This window comes from Jaculus jaculus, chromosome 1 (genome assembly GCF_020740685.1).
Source record: "Jaculus jaculus isolate mJacJac1 chromosome 1, mJacJac1.mat.Y.cur, whole genome shotgun sequence".
Lineage (NCBI taxonomy): Eukaryota > Metazoa > Chordata > Mammalia > Rodentia > Dipodidae > Jaculus > Jaculus jaculus.
The window spans coordinates 222,431,992-222,444,854 of record NC_059102.1 but is presented as its reverse complement, the minus strand read 5'-3'; the positions used below and the strand labels follow the sequence as shown (position 1 = coordinate 222,444,854).

General features: G+C 50.9%; 1 protein-coding gene across 3 annotated transcripts; it reads right to left on the bottom strand.

Moving 5' to 3' along the window:
- Nucleotides 1-288: 288 nt before the first annotated feature.
- LOC101610264 (GEM interacting protein) lies at nucleotides 289-12,742 on the bottom strand. Of its 3 annotated transcripts, none has more exons than XM_004665987.2 (21): nucleotides 12,622-12,742; nucleotides 11,669-11,753; nucleotides 11,055-11,130; nucleotides 10,895-10,952; nucleotides 10,445-10,570; nucleotides 10,198-10,262; nucleotides 10,009-10,116; nucleotides 9,506-9,586; nucleotides 9,249-9,419; nucleotides 9,019-9,156; nucleotides 8,388-8,584; nucleotides 7,937-8,049; nucleotides 7,771-7,860; nucleotides 7,118-7,195; nucleotides 6,892-7,046; nucleotides 6,556-6,744; nucleotides 6,331-6,468; nucleotides 6,040-6,236; nucleotides 5,381-5,771; nucleotides 1,258-1,327; nucleotides 289-1,136 (listed from the first exon to the last, which is right to left on the bottom strand). In XM_004665987.2, the coding sequence occupies exons 1-21, from the start codon at nucleotides 12,638-12,640 to the stop codon at nucleotides 754-756; spliced, it is 2,928 nt and encodes a 975-aa protein (XP_004666044.2). In that variant the 5' UTR covers nucleotides 12,641-12,742; the 3' UTR covers nucleotides 289-753. The 3 variants fall into 3 exon arrangements, with proteins under 3 accessions (XP_004666044.2, XP_045010259.1, XP_045010250.1); XM_045154324.1 differs by having other exon boundaries at nucleotides 289-852; XM_045154315.1 differs by lacking the exon at nucleotides 12,622-12,742 and adding an exon at nucleotides 12,216-12,345.
- Nucleotides 12,743-12,863: the final 121 nt, after the last annotated feature.

Genomic DNA, 12,863 nt, shown 5'->3' with positions numbered 1-12,863 from the left:
CGGCAGAGCACACAGCTCCATTGTCCCGGTTATCTGTGCCGGGTTTTATTTGATTATATAGGGCCAGATCAGGGACACCAAGCTGTGGGAGAACCTGGCCGGCATGACTCAGCTGGCCACCCAGACCCAGCGATAGTCACCTGTAGGTTCTCCAAGCTGTTTGTGCATGCAGAGAGGGGGCTTGGTTTCTCTGGTTAGAGAGAGAACAAAGGGTGCTACTCTTGCTGGTGGTCTCTTCCTTGTCATCCGCCCCTGGCAAATGCAGCTGCACAGGGACACACACACACACACATATACACACAGCTTTATTCAGATCCCAGACTACAAGCACCACCAGGATGAGGGCCAGGTTGCCCACCTTGATCAAGAACTGGTCTCTTGGAATCAGCCAAAGAGGCAAGTGTGTATGGGGAGCCATCACAATGTAGTCAGACACCCCTGTCCTGGAGATTGAAAACAGGGGGATCTGTACTGAACCTGAGTTCTGACCCGAGTGACCTATGCACCTGAGGGGCCTTATGTTTGAAATCACTTGACTGGAGGGGAGATGCTAGGACATTGCTACCAAGTATTTTAAGCCTTCTGAGGGTTCAGTGGTCTTTCCTTATTTGAACACTCTGGAATTCCCTTTCCACTCTCACACTGATTTGCCACCAGGTGGGGAAGAGGTGGGAAGATATGGGTCCATCTGATTAGTCCTGGGACACTATGGGGTGGGTTCATGGTCAGTGGAGTTCTTAGGATTTTCGGCGGTCAGAGATGGTCCTCGTCTTCCACAGGCTGGGGGGCAGTGCAGCAGGTGGCTTTGGGCACAGTCTCACTGTCCAGCTTGGAGAGTAGCCGGGCTGTCTCCTGGGTTATCTCAAAGTGTTTGGGCAGAGGAGTACAACGAAGGGGGCTGCCTTCAGGGAAGGCAGCAGCAGGACCAGAGCCCCTTCCCCTTAAGCTCCCACGGTGCACTGGCATGACAGTGACAGGAGGTGCCTCTTCACATAGTTTGGAAGCCACCAGGGCCAAGCTGGACAGCTGGTGGGTAACAAGCCGTACACCCCCCCGGGGATATTTCACTGGCTGACGGCTGAAGTGGCCCCGGGATTGTGTCCCCAGGAGCAAGTCCTCAGGCCTGTGGTTGGACACTATGGGGTGGGTTCATAGTCAGTGGAGTTCTTTGGATGTCCTCCCCAGGAATCACCTTTCAGCCAGGCAACCCTGGGGTGGGGTCTCCCCCACAAGGCTTGAATTACTCAACACACTCACCTTCCCCTGCCTCATCTCTGGTGTCTTCCATTACTTTCTCTCTTTCTTCATCACACTCCAGAGTTGCAATCTACAAAAAGGAATGCAGAATCTGACCCTGAACAATAAAGTCCTAGGTTTTACAGACCTAGGAGTTAAATAGCCATACCTTTGCAAAAGTTCTTTTAACAGTTTGTATTTGTATTTGGGGAAAGTGTTTTTCAGGCCATTTCTCTAAAGTGGCTTGTTAATGACAGACTTTGAGCTCCCTCAGGACAGAACATTCAGAAAAGGCAAGGCACAAAAAGCCATGCTCAGGATGAAGGCCATCCTGCACTTTCTGCACCCCTGTTCATCTTATGTCTGCTTTCTAGTATATTCCCACTGTTATGCTTTTAGGTAGAAAGCAACCTGAGTTCCTTGGCCTAAGGACATGCTGAACCATTCCAGCTTGTCCCAGCTTATAGGCAGCTCCTTCTAGCTCAAGGCTGTCCTGGCCCTCAAGAATGGTGGGTATAGCAGGACCCAAGGGGGAAGCCTCTTGTATCTCAGTGCACAAACCTCAGGCATGGACTCTTCCAGTTACCCAGAGTGACTTACCAATAAGACCTGGATCTTAATGCCATTAAAGATTGGTTATGGCGCTAGAGAAGTGGCATTTGGTCAAGTGCCTGCCTAGCACTTGATTCTCAATACAACATAAAACCAGGTTGGGGGCTGGAGAAATGGCTTAGCAGTTAAGGTGCTTGCCTGCAAAACCAAAGGACCCAGGTTCGATTCTCCAGGACCCATGTAAGCAAGGTGCACAAGGTGGCACATGTGTCTGGAGTTCGTTTGCAGTGACTGGAGGCCACAGCGCATCCATTCCCATTCTCAAATAAATAAATAAAAATAAAATGTCAAAAAAAATAAAACCAGGCTGGTGATACAAGTATGATCCCAACACCTGGGGTGTGGAGGCAGAAAGATAAGTTTAAGGTAACCCTTGGGTATATAGTGACTTTGAAGCCGTCCTGGACTACATGAGATCCTGTCTCAAACAACAATTTTGTGTGTATATATGTGTGTGTGTATATATATATATATATGTATATATGTATACACACACACACACATACATGCATGTACGTATATGTATATAGGATTTTGTTTTTTGAAGTATGTCTCACTCTCCAAAAATAAATTTTGACTCCCACTACTACTCGGGGTCAAGCCTTAGTTGAATCTGTAAATGGTTCTCAGGAATAGTAAGCTGCCTGCCTCTCAAAAGCTGTGCCAAAGGTGGGAGGATCCCTGTTTGACTCCCATGTGGAATAGGTGTGTATTCAACAATGGTTCATGCTCTGCATATAGTGGGTGTTCAGTGGAGGCCCACACCTCATGCAGTAGTGAACAGTTAATGACAGCTAGCAGAGTCATCTGGTTAACCTTTCTTTTGAGGTGATGAAACTCAAACCTAGGAGCCGGGTGTGGTGGCACACGCCTTTAATCCCAGCACTCAGGAGGCAGAGGTAGGAGGATTGCCATGAGTTCAAGGCCACCCTGAGATGACAGAGTTAATTCCAGGTCAGCCTGGACCAGAGTGAGATCCTACCTCGAAAAACCAAAAAAAAAAAAGAAAGAAAGAAACTCAAACCTAGGACTCAGCACACTGAGTTACACCTGCTGCCAGGGGTTTGCCTCCTACCTTTACCCTTCACCCACTCATTATATCATAGGACTGCACTCTGGACATGCCAGGCATGTTTCCTCATTTTGCCTTTGTACTAGTTATTATCTCTGCCCAGAATACCCTACCTCAGATTTACATGTTGTTCATTCCACACTCATACCTTGCCAGTCTTTGCTTGGATTGGCCTGTAGCCTAAGATCTGCCCATACTGTCCATTTGCTGCTGTAAACTGTCATCTCTCACCCTCATTGTTCCATCCATTATTTAATCTACTTTCCTCCATTTTCACTGTGACCTTGTAAAATATGAGATGTGACTTTGTATTTACTGTTTGTCTTTTCCTGCTAGAACTCAGACACCAAGAGGAAGAAATCTTGAGATATTTAGCTCATGAATGGGGATTCAAAGTTGAGATTTAACCCTCTGAACCTTCCTTACTGGCACAGTGCTAATCCTCAATAGTAGATACATTTCATTAATCTTATATATGCTGTCTTTATATGTTCTCTTATTATTATCTTGAGGTAGGTCACACTCCAGCCCAACCTCTGCCTCCTAGGTGCTGGGATTAAGCTGTATAACACTATACCTGGCTCTGTTTTTTTTTTTTTTTTTTGGTTTTTCGAGGTAGGGTCTCACTCTGGCTCAGGCTGACCTGGAATTCACTATGTAGTCTCAGGGTGGCCTCAAACTCTCGGCGATCCTCCTACCTCTGCCTCCCGAGTGCTGGGATTAAAGGCATGTGCCATTTCTTTTGAAGCTGACATGTCAGTTGTCTTATCAATAGGCATCATACTGTACACAGTATTGGCAACTCTAATTCCTCTCTGCTCTTTCCCTAGATAGGATAAGTTCAATACTGTCTTTCATATTTAAACTCCTTTGATATTTGTTTAGCTTTTTTTTCTTTGGTGTTTAGCTTTTAAAAACAGTTTCTAGCCGGGCATGGCAGCGCATGCAGAGAGTCCCAGAATTCAGGAGGCTGAGATACGAGGATCTCTGAGTTCAAGGCCAGCCTGATGCTACAGAGTTAGTTCTAGGTTAGCCTGCACTACAGTGAGATCATGTCTAAAAAAACAGACACACAAACAAAAACTCCCAAACAAGCAAAAAACAGTTCCCACATCTGCTCTCTTTAAGTTCTTTAATTATTTACCACTACTTGAGCTCTTTGCCTATAACCTTGACAATAACTAGATGTACTTTCTCTAATAAAGGAAAAACTTCCCTTTCAGCTGTATGCATCTCTAACTGGAGTTAACCCTGTGAGGCTGCTTAGTACAAACTTTGTCTTAGATTCTGTTTTTGTGTCACTGTCCCTTAATTCCCTCCCAGGTAAACACCAGGAGTCCCTCTTCTACACTCATAATTTTTTTTCCCCCTGAGGTAAGGTCTTGCTCTAGCCCAGGCTAACCTGGAATTCACTATGCAGCCACAGAATGGCCTTGAACTCATGGCAATCCTCTTACCTTTGCCTACTGAGTGCTGGGATTAAAGGTGTGCATCACCACGCCTAGCATACACTCAGATTTATCTGAAAGACCTAGAACAATGCTTGGTGTATAATAGGTGTTTAGCAAACACTCTTGAAGAGATGGGTGCATTTCATTTCTGCAGAGCTGTCCCTGCTGTTACTCTTATCCATCCTCATTCCCCACAACAAGCACGAATCACATGAAGGAAGAGTGTGCTGGGTACAGTATTTCCCACCTGACCATAATTCTAGCACTGAGAACACTAAGGTAGGAAGACTGCAAGTTACAGGGTACATAGTGACCCTGTCTCAAAAACAAAAAACCCAAAATACAGCAGGTCTGGTGGCATAAGCTGTTATTCCAGCTACTCAGAGGCTGATGTAGGAGATCCTAAGTCCAGCCTGAGCAATTTGGTGAGACTCTGCCTCCAAATAAAAAGGTCCAGGCATGGTGATGTGTACCTGTGACCCTAGCATTTGTGAGGTGCAGCCAGGGAGATAAGAAGTTCAAGGTCATCCTCAGCTGTATAGAAAGTCTGAGGCAAGTTTAGGATATATGAAATCTTGTGCCAAAAATCAAGGGCTGGGAGTGGGCTATGGTGCCTCATGCCTTTAGTCCCAGCACTCGGTAGGTAGAGGTAAAAGGATTGCTATGAGTTCAAGGCCACTCTGAGACCACAGGTTAGCCTCGACTAGAGTGAGACTGCACCTTGAAAAACAAAACAAAACAAAACAAAAAAAAGGGCTGGGTGTGGTGGCACATGCCTTTAATACCAGCACTCTGGAAGATCACTGTGAATTATGGGGCAGCCTGGAATTACAGTGATTTCCAGGTCAGCCTGGGCTAGAGTGAGACTATACCTCAAAAAACAAGCAAACAAAAAAATAAGAAGAGGGATGTGGCATGACTCAATGCCAAGCAACTACCTATCACACACTAGGTCCCAGGTTACAACTCCAATACTGCAACTACCTTCGGGGGTCCAGCAGGCTCTTACCTCAGACAGTGTGGATTCGGGATGCTTCTCCAGGGCATTGTGGTGGACTTTTGGGGCTGGGTTGGGGTCCAAGACTAGGGATGGGGTCTGAGGGTCTGCGGTAAGGAGTTGTGATGCAAGTTGGGGACTGGATGTATGGAATTCGGGAGCTGGGCTGAGGTCTCGAAGAAGGGGCTCAGGGGCCAATGGGAGCTCATCCATCCCGAAGAGCTGCTCATAGTGCAAGATGAGGAACTCAACAAGTTGAGCTTGGTGACCGGTGTCCAGCAAGCAGGTGGCAGGACTGGGGCTGGCTGCCCTGGGATCATCTGGTGGCCGCAACAGTGTGGGTCCAAATACAATTCCCAAGTTGTTGGCAGACATCTTGTTTTCTTCAAACCGAGCAGCCACCCTGAAGATAGTGTGAGAAGAGTCAAACATAGGTCATTGGCTGAGGGTGACAGGTAGGACATGCAGGCCAGCCTGGTGGGAACTTGGCCATGTGACAGGAAGTGGCCACTATTTAAGACCAGTCAGCTGTACGTCCAGATTTGGGAGTCAGGTGTCAGTATAAGTCAGCAAGCATGTCAAAGGTTAGAGGTTAGCATCAGCCATAGAGGTCAGCAGTTACAGGTGAAAGGAAGAGGACCATAATTTGAGGTTTAGGGAGCAGTGCACACCTGAATAGATGGGCCACCAAGTGTCGCAAGGTGCTGTAGTTAGAGTCAGGCAGCTGTACCAAGAGGGTCTTCAGCGAGCAGATAACCTCAGGGCTGGGGCTGGGGATCTCAGGGTTGTCCCTGAGGTCTGCATGCAGGGTCTTTGCCAGAGAGATGAAGGCATCGTAGAAGTGGAAGGGGATCACAGGGTCGGTGAGCTGGGGGTGGGGGATATGAGTGTGGGTAGCTGCTGCAGGTTCTCAGCTGGAATCTGGCTGGACCCTGCTCACCATTCCAGCCCAAGCCACCTACCTCTTGCAGAAACCGCTTGAGGACACTTGTGACATCGTGAGGTGAGTTTCCTGACAGCTCTACCAATGTGCGGCCATTTTCAAAGGCTTGGCACAGTCGCTCCACGCGGATGCGGGATCCACTGACCCGGTAAATACCCTGCAGGATGAGGGACACCTGGCTTGTGATCTTATCAGGTCATCAATAGGGAAAGGTCAGGGGACAATCAAGGGTGAAGAGTGGCACCTGTACACCCAGGGCACGGTGTTCTATCTCAGTTGTGCACTTAGTGACCACAAAGGGGACCTCCTCAGGGAAGTCCCTAGGAATCTGTAGGAAGTTGACTCCAAAAATTGGCGTCCGGGCTGGGAGCCGCCGGTGTCCACATAGGATCAGCAGGGTCTCCAGACAACGCTTGTGACAAGCCAGAAAGCACTGGGGGTGGAGGGGAAGGAGGTTAATAGGAGACAGGATCATAGGGATCCCCAGGAAGTAGAAGGCACACTGATCAGAGTGGGTCCCAGGGGCATCTCAGGTCAGAGAGGTCAAGCAAGATCATTAGGTCACCAGCCTGGGCCACACCTCCTCACACTCTGTCCCGCTGACCATGAAGGCTTCGCATTCACGACACTTGGCCGGGCCCCGCAGACGCCGGAGCCGGTGGGTCTGAGCAGCGGTGGATAGCATCCACTTCTTGAAGGGGCTGCTCAGCCCATTCTCTATACTTTCTCCAAGGTCTGTGGGGAGGCAGAGTTAGGGTTGTCTGAGCCATCTCCCACCCTAACTGCCCATCTGTGTCTGATCTCACCAGGGTCTCGTTCTTCAAAGTCATCAGAGGACTCGGTGCCCGTGGAAGAGGCCTTCACCAGCCGGCGCATGCTAGCACCTGGGGTCAGAGGGTCATAGAAGGTGTGTGTGTAGGGGAAGCATCATGGATTTCACAGGGGCATTCCAGGTCTTAGGAGACAGACTTGGTGTTCAGGGCTTCCAGAACCACCCACAGATGCACTTGGGGAAACAGGTCAGAGTTAAGAGGTGAAGGGCTAGGAAATTGGCATTGGCCCCATGTAGCATGGTTCTGGAGTCCCTTTGATCAAGGGAACAGGTCAGCAATTGAGGAGAGGGGTCAGGAGTAGGTCAGTGATCAAAAGGAATGTTAAGAGTTTGATTCTTAATTTCTTTTTGGTTTTTCAAGGTAGGGTATTGCTCTGGCCCAGGCTGACCTGGAATTTACTAGGTAGTCTCAGGCTGGCCTTGAACTCATAGGGATCCTCCTACCTCTGCCTCCTGAGTGCTGGGATTAAAAGCATGCACTACCAAGCCCAGCAGGTTAGAATTTGAAGGTCAGTGTTTGGCTAGGGGCTGCAGCAGGACAGCTGGAGGTGGGTATGAGAAGAAGAGTTTAGAGGAAGGGGGAAGGGAAGAAGTAGAGTGTGAGCAAGGGTCAGATCTTATACTCACCTGGGCTGGAAGTGGGAGAGTCTAGGGATCGAGACTCACTGCCACCACCCACACTGTCCACATCACTGCCTGGAGTGGGGCCTGGAGTCTCTAGGTGAAGGACAGATCAATTAGGTTGGCCTCAGCCCTGTCCCTGTCCCACACCCACTGGCTTCACTGCACCTACCCTGACCACAGCCGATGCTGGCATCTTCCCAAGAGCCAGGCTCTACAGAGCTGCTCTCCTCCAGCTTCGGAGCTGGGGGCCCGGAGAGCTTCTTTTTCATGTCCACTGGGGAACTGAGAGGAGAGGGGTTTGAGGGCTCCATCCCCAGGGCTAACAGATTCCAGGCATAGTATGTGGGTGCCAACTTTAATGAAGTGGGTCTCTTGAGTGCCCTAGTCCTAAAGTAGGGAACCCCCTAATTTCTGAGACAAACCCACCCCCAAGAACCTTGTACCTTGTGTGTCAATTTCTGTAGAGGCTTAATTCTCTGACCTGGATTACTCAGTTCCAGGGGTGCTACCAGCCTGGCTCTCATGTGAGCTCACTCCCAAAAACTGATGGGGGTGGGGGGAGGAGGTGGGAGGGGAGGAAGGGGGGGAGAAGGGGAGGAAGGGAAGGGGGGCAGGCCCACCTGTGCACAGCAGGAGTGAATTCCTGGAAGGAGAAGGAAGGCGGTGGGGGTAATGAAGGCCCTGGCTGAAGCGCCCTCACAAACTCCTGGTAGCGCTGGCCAGGCTCAAAGGGAGCACAGCACTCCGTCAGGGCGGTGAAGGCCAAGGGGGCCCGCTCAGCCTGCGCCCTACGCAGCCCAAAGAGACCCAGGGTCACCTGCAGGAGCCAGAAACATTATTCCAAGAGTGATAGGATCTGTATTCCTGGGACTGCATGGACCCTTACTAATGCATACCATCAGGGGTTGGGGGCAGGGCCCTCAATTTTACAGGCTGGGGCAGTAAGGAGGTACAGAGGTTTGGCCAGGATCTAGGGCCTGAATCCTCATTGTGAACAAACTCCAGACATGTGTACCCCCTTGTGCACATGTGCTACATCACTGTGTCTGCTTATGTGGGACCTGGAGATTCAAACATGAGTTCTTAGGTTTTGCAGGCAAGTGCCTTAACCGCTAAACCATCTCTGCAGCCATGAATCCTCACCGTGGCACAAGGAGTCCTAGAGCTCCATGGGTGGCTTAGGAGCAGGGGAGAGGGGTACCCTCTGGTACCCAAATGGAATAGAGGATGCAAAATGAGGCAGGGCCTCACCTGCCTGAGCACTTCATCCCCCTGCAACACCAGCTTGCGCACATGTGACACTATCCTCTGCTTGGTGGTCTCTAGGTCTTGCTGTCGTGCATTAGCCTCCCTGATGCAGGCCTGATACAGCGCCTCAGCCTCCTGTGCCTGAGAAAAACCAAGGCTGGAAGGGCTCATGTGGAAGAAGGTTGGGGGGGGCAGGGCAGCGAAAGTTAGGGAACAAGGCATTAGGTCCCCACCTTAGCTTGGGCCTCCTCTCGAGAGCGTCTTCTCCGTTCTTGCTGCTTGCTGGGTCCTGGAGAAGCCTGGGAGAGCAGGTCCTCTGGGGATCCCAGGGAGCGTGTCCGCAGGTCCTCACAGCGTTGTATGTACTGAAGCTGTGCTCTCCGCAGAGCCTGCACTGCCTCATTCTGAAGGCAGCATTGAAGGTTTAGAGTTAATGCTCAGTATGTTCTAGCACTCCTTGGCTTACAGCCCCCCACACTAGAGGCCTCACCATCCTCTTCTGCTCCTTCAGCCACTGCTCTTTGAATTCCTTTCTCCACTTTTCAATCTCAGTGCGCTTGGCAGCCAGGGGCTGAAAGATGGAGGATGGGTATTGGGGGGGTGTGCAGCTTTTGGGACCACTCATGACCCAACTATTCCTTCCATACTCACATTGACTCTACCACTGAACAGAATCTCCCTACCCCCATCCCTGAACTTTTTTCTATTTTCTCAATTAAGCTGGCTTTCTCTGGCAGCCCTGTTCAGAAGCAGAAACCATCCCATCTTTTCCATGGGACGGATTCCTAGGCACACAGCTCTCATACTTCTCTCAAACAAAAGCACCATGTGACAATCACACAGGAAGCCTGGGTTGAATCTCTGTGGAGTAACCTTGGGTAAGATCCTGAACATCTCTGGGCTCACCTTCCTCATCAGAAAAAAATAAAAACAATGGTGAGGTGGTAGCAGTGACTCCCTCCCAGGTAGCCAGAAACAGAGGAGAGTCCTCACCTGGTAGTAATCTCTTTTCTGCTGGGACAAAGTCTTTATGGCCAGGGCTCCCAAGCTGAGGTCATGTTCCAGAAACAGTGTGTAGATATACTGCAGTGGCATGTGGCTCTGGGATGGGATATAAGACTGGCTTAGCATACAAGGAGAGATCTGGTGGGTTAGGGTTCTGGGGAGGTCTGGCCATGTTACCTGCTGATGGATGGACACCTTTCCAGACTCAGCAATCTTCATGATGCTTTTAGCAAATTCAAGCTCTAGGGGATAGAGAATAAGGGGTCTGTGTCCAGCTGGGCTTGGACACTGCTGGGAGCATGTATGTGGTGAAACACAGGCACAGAGCTTGTGACGTAAACATACAGGAACTGCCTTGAAACCACAAGGGACGTCAAGATGGACTGACAACACAAAACAGGGGTTGGGGAGAGAGAGGCCTCACCATAGCTGGCTCTCTTGTCTGTCCAGGCCAGCAGTTCTTTGGCATAACGACTCCATGTCTTGGCATATTCCAAGGCAGCATCCACACCTCCCTTGGTTCGAATAAGTCGCAAGTCCAGTTCCTCCCCTGGGAAAGATGGGTTAACCACTGAACACTGAACCCTTGCCCTCCTGCAGAAGCTTTCATTGTATCCCCAAGACCATTGAATCACTGTTGTGGGTGCAAATTTACAGAATCTCTACCCAGATTTGGGGCTGAGGCAATTTTACAGAATCTCTTCCCTTTTGAGGCCACCCTGAGACTACAGAATCTCTTCCCGACCTGAGGACAAGGACATAGACCCACTGTGGATTCTGCCATATCCTCGGCATCTGGCCCAGAACAGGGTCTATAAAAAAAGGACATCTTTCTGTGTCCAGACCGCAATTCTTGCTTCAAAGCCTCTCCTACCTGTGATGGGTGCTGGACCCTCTGGGGAGGGGCCACTCCAGTAGCTGGCTTCCCTGGTCTGAGAGGGAGACAACATTCAGGAATAAGCAGGCAGTACCCATGCCTCATCAAGGTCCCCTTTGCCTCAGGCTCTTCTCCCTTTCCCCCATGTCCCACTTACCACAGAGGCTGTGGTAGCCTCCTCAGACTCCAGGTCTTCTGTGAGTACAGGGTCTGCAGCCAGGGGTTCAAAGGTCCTGGGGAATAAGGTTTTCAGGAACCCACCTCTACCCAGACTGTCCCTTGATGGGAAGGAGTCCAGGGACACTAGGACAGTCTGAGAGACAGTACTGAATATCATTTCTGTGGCATTTCTTGGCTACCTGGGGAATTGGAGGATTGTGGGGAGCCAGATGGGTTTTTTGTTTTGTGATACAGGAGGAAATGAATGCTGGGTCTTACTCATGCTAGGCACCTGGTGTACTACTGAGCCACAGCCTCTGCTGCAGGTGAAGTTTTCTTTTTCTTTTTAAATACGAATTAAAGTATTTGAGGGCCCTACGTAACTTTGAGGTCCATAGATTTTAGCTATCGCAACCGTTTTAAGAGGTAAGTATGTGTATGGCAGCTTCAGGACCACTTTAAAGATATATCCCAAACACCTATATATCCACAACACCTGAGTGGCACAGGTGTTTGGGAGGCTCCTATCTTTAGACTTGGCTAGTAAGTGGGTCCAGAAGAGGGGCTCCACGGCACGGGTATACAAGTTGGATCTGGGTGACTCAGACTCACACATTCCCCAGTGAGATCTCGAGGTTGTCCAGGCTCTGGAAGATGTCACTGTACCTCTTCCTGCCCTCAGGGGCTGGGGGGAACCCTGAAGGACAGAAGTGTAAAAACCAACCAGGGCCTCCTTCCACCCATAACAGTGGCACAGTGAAGGCAACTGAACGCCTTTCTTGTGAAGAAAGGGAGGGAGAGTCCTGGTCCAGAGTAAATGTGGGATAGGACGACATGCTCAGGTTGGGGCCACCAGAGACTGCTAGATGGGCCCAGACCCGACCAAACACAGGCAGTGGCTCACAGGATTGAGACACCCACACCCAGAAGCAAAGCCAGAAAACAGTCGCTCGGCTGCTGCCACAATACTGGGAGAAGACCGGCTTGACAATGAAACTACACAGACCCCAGGCCAGACAGATGGAGACACACGTGGGGGACACACAGGCACTGAGCCTGCGGCGTAAACACACAAGGGCAGACTTGAAACCTCAAGGGACGTCAAGACAGACTGACAACACAAAACAGACACAAAGCCAGCCGGAAACACAAGCCGGACCTTGCCACATCTCTGCTGCCGCCCCCGCCCCTTGCCAGGGTCCTCGGCGCTACGGTTGCGCCCTATGGCGATCGCACCGTGTTGCCTTCTCCATCAGCAGTCGTGACACCCTGCCCCCACCGCAAAATCAGAAGCAGAAGCGGCCACTTCCCCTTCCTGGGCCCCCTCCCCCAGGCATCCGGGGTGAGGGCTTGCAAGGGCGATGGAGGGCTCCGGAATTGGCGTCCCGCGCGCTTTCTGCTTTGGGAGGGGGTTGCCCACCACGTCTGTGTTGGGGGGGTCCCTGCGTTCTAGCCTTCCAAGAACTCCTTTAACGGGCTGTTGGGGAAGGGAAGGGGTAGACGGGGCTCCCCAGTTTGGGAAGTGAGGGGCGAGCGTGGAGGCCTCTTAGATTCTCAGCCCCTACCTGGCTCTGCTGCGTCCATATCGAGGTCTGGCCAGGGGCGCACGGCAGAGCCGGCGGAGGGGGAGAGCTGCGCGTAGCCGGGAACCAGCCCAGATTTCCTGCGGCTGCGGGCGGGGTAGCAGTCGCCTCGCCCCGCAGAGACCACGCCTCCGAGACGTGGGCCACGCCCAGCCCGGAAGTCGCTACTGAGCTACTGCCTGGCCACAACCCCGGACCCTCGGCCCAGACCAGATTTGAGGGTT

Coding starts and splice junctions, on each gene's coding strand:
- LOC101610264 (XM_004665987.2), bottom strand. Junction 7,196..7,770: donor CTCTCCCACTTCCAGCCCAG/GTGAGTATAAGA, acceptor CTCTGACCCCAG/GTGCTAGCATGCGCCGGCTG. Junction 6,237..6,330: donor TCAAGCGGTTTCTGCAAGAG/GTAGGTGGCTTG, acceptor CCCCACCCCCAG/CTCACCGACCCTGTGATCCC.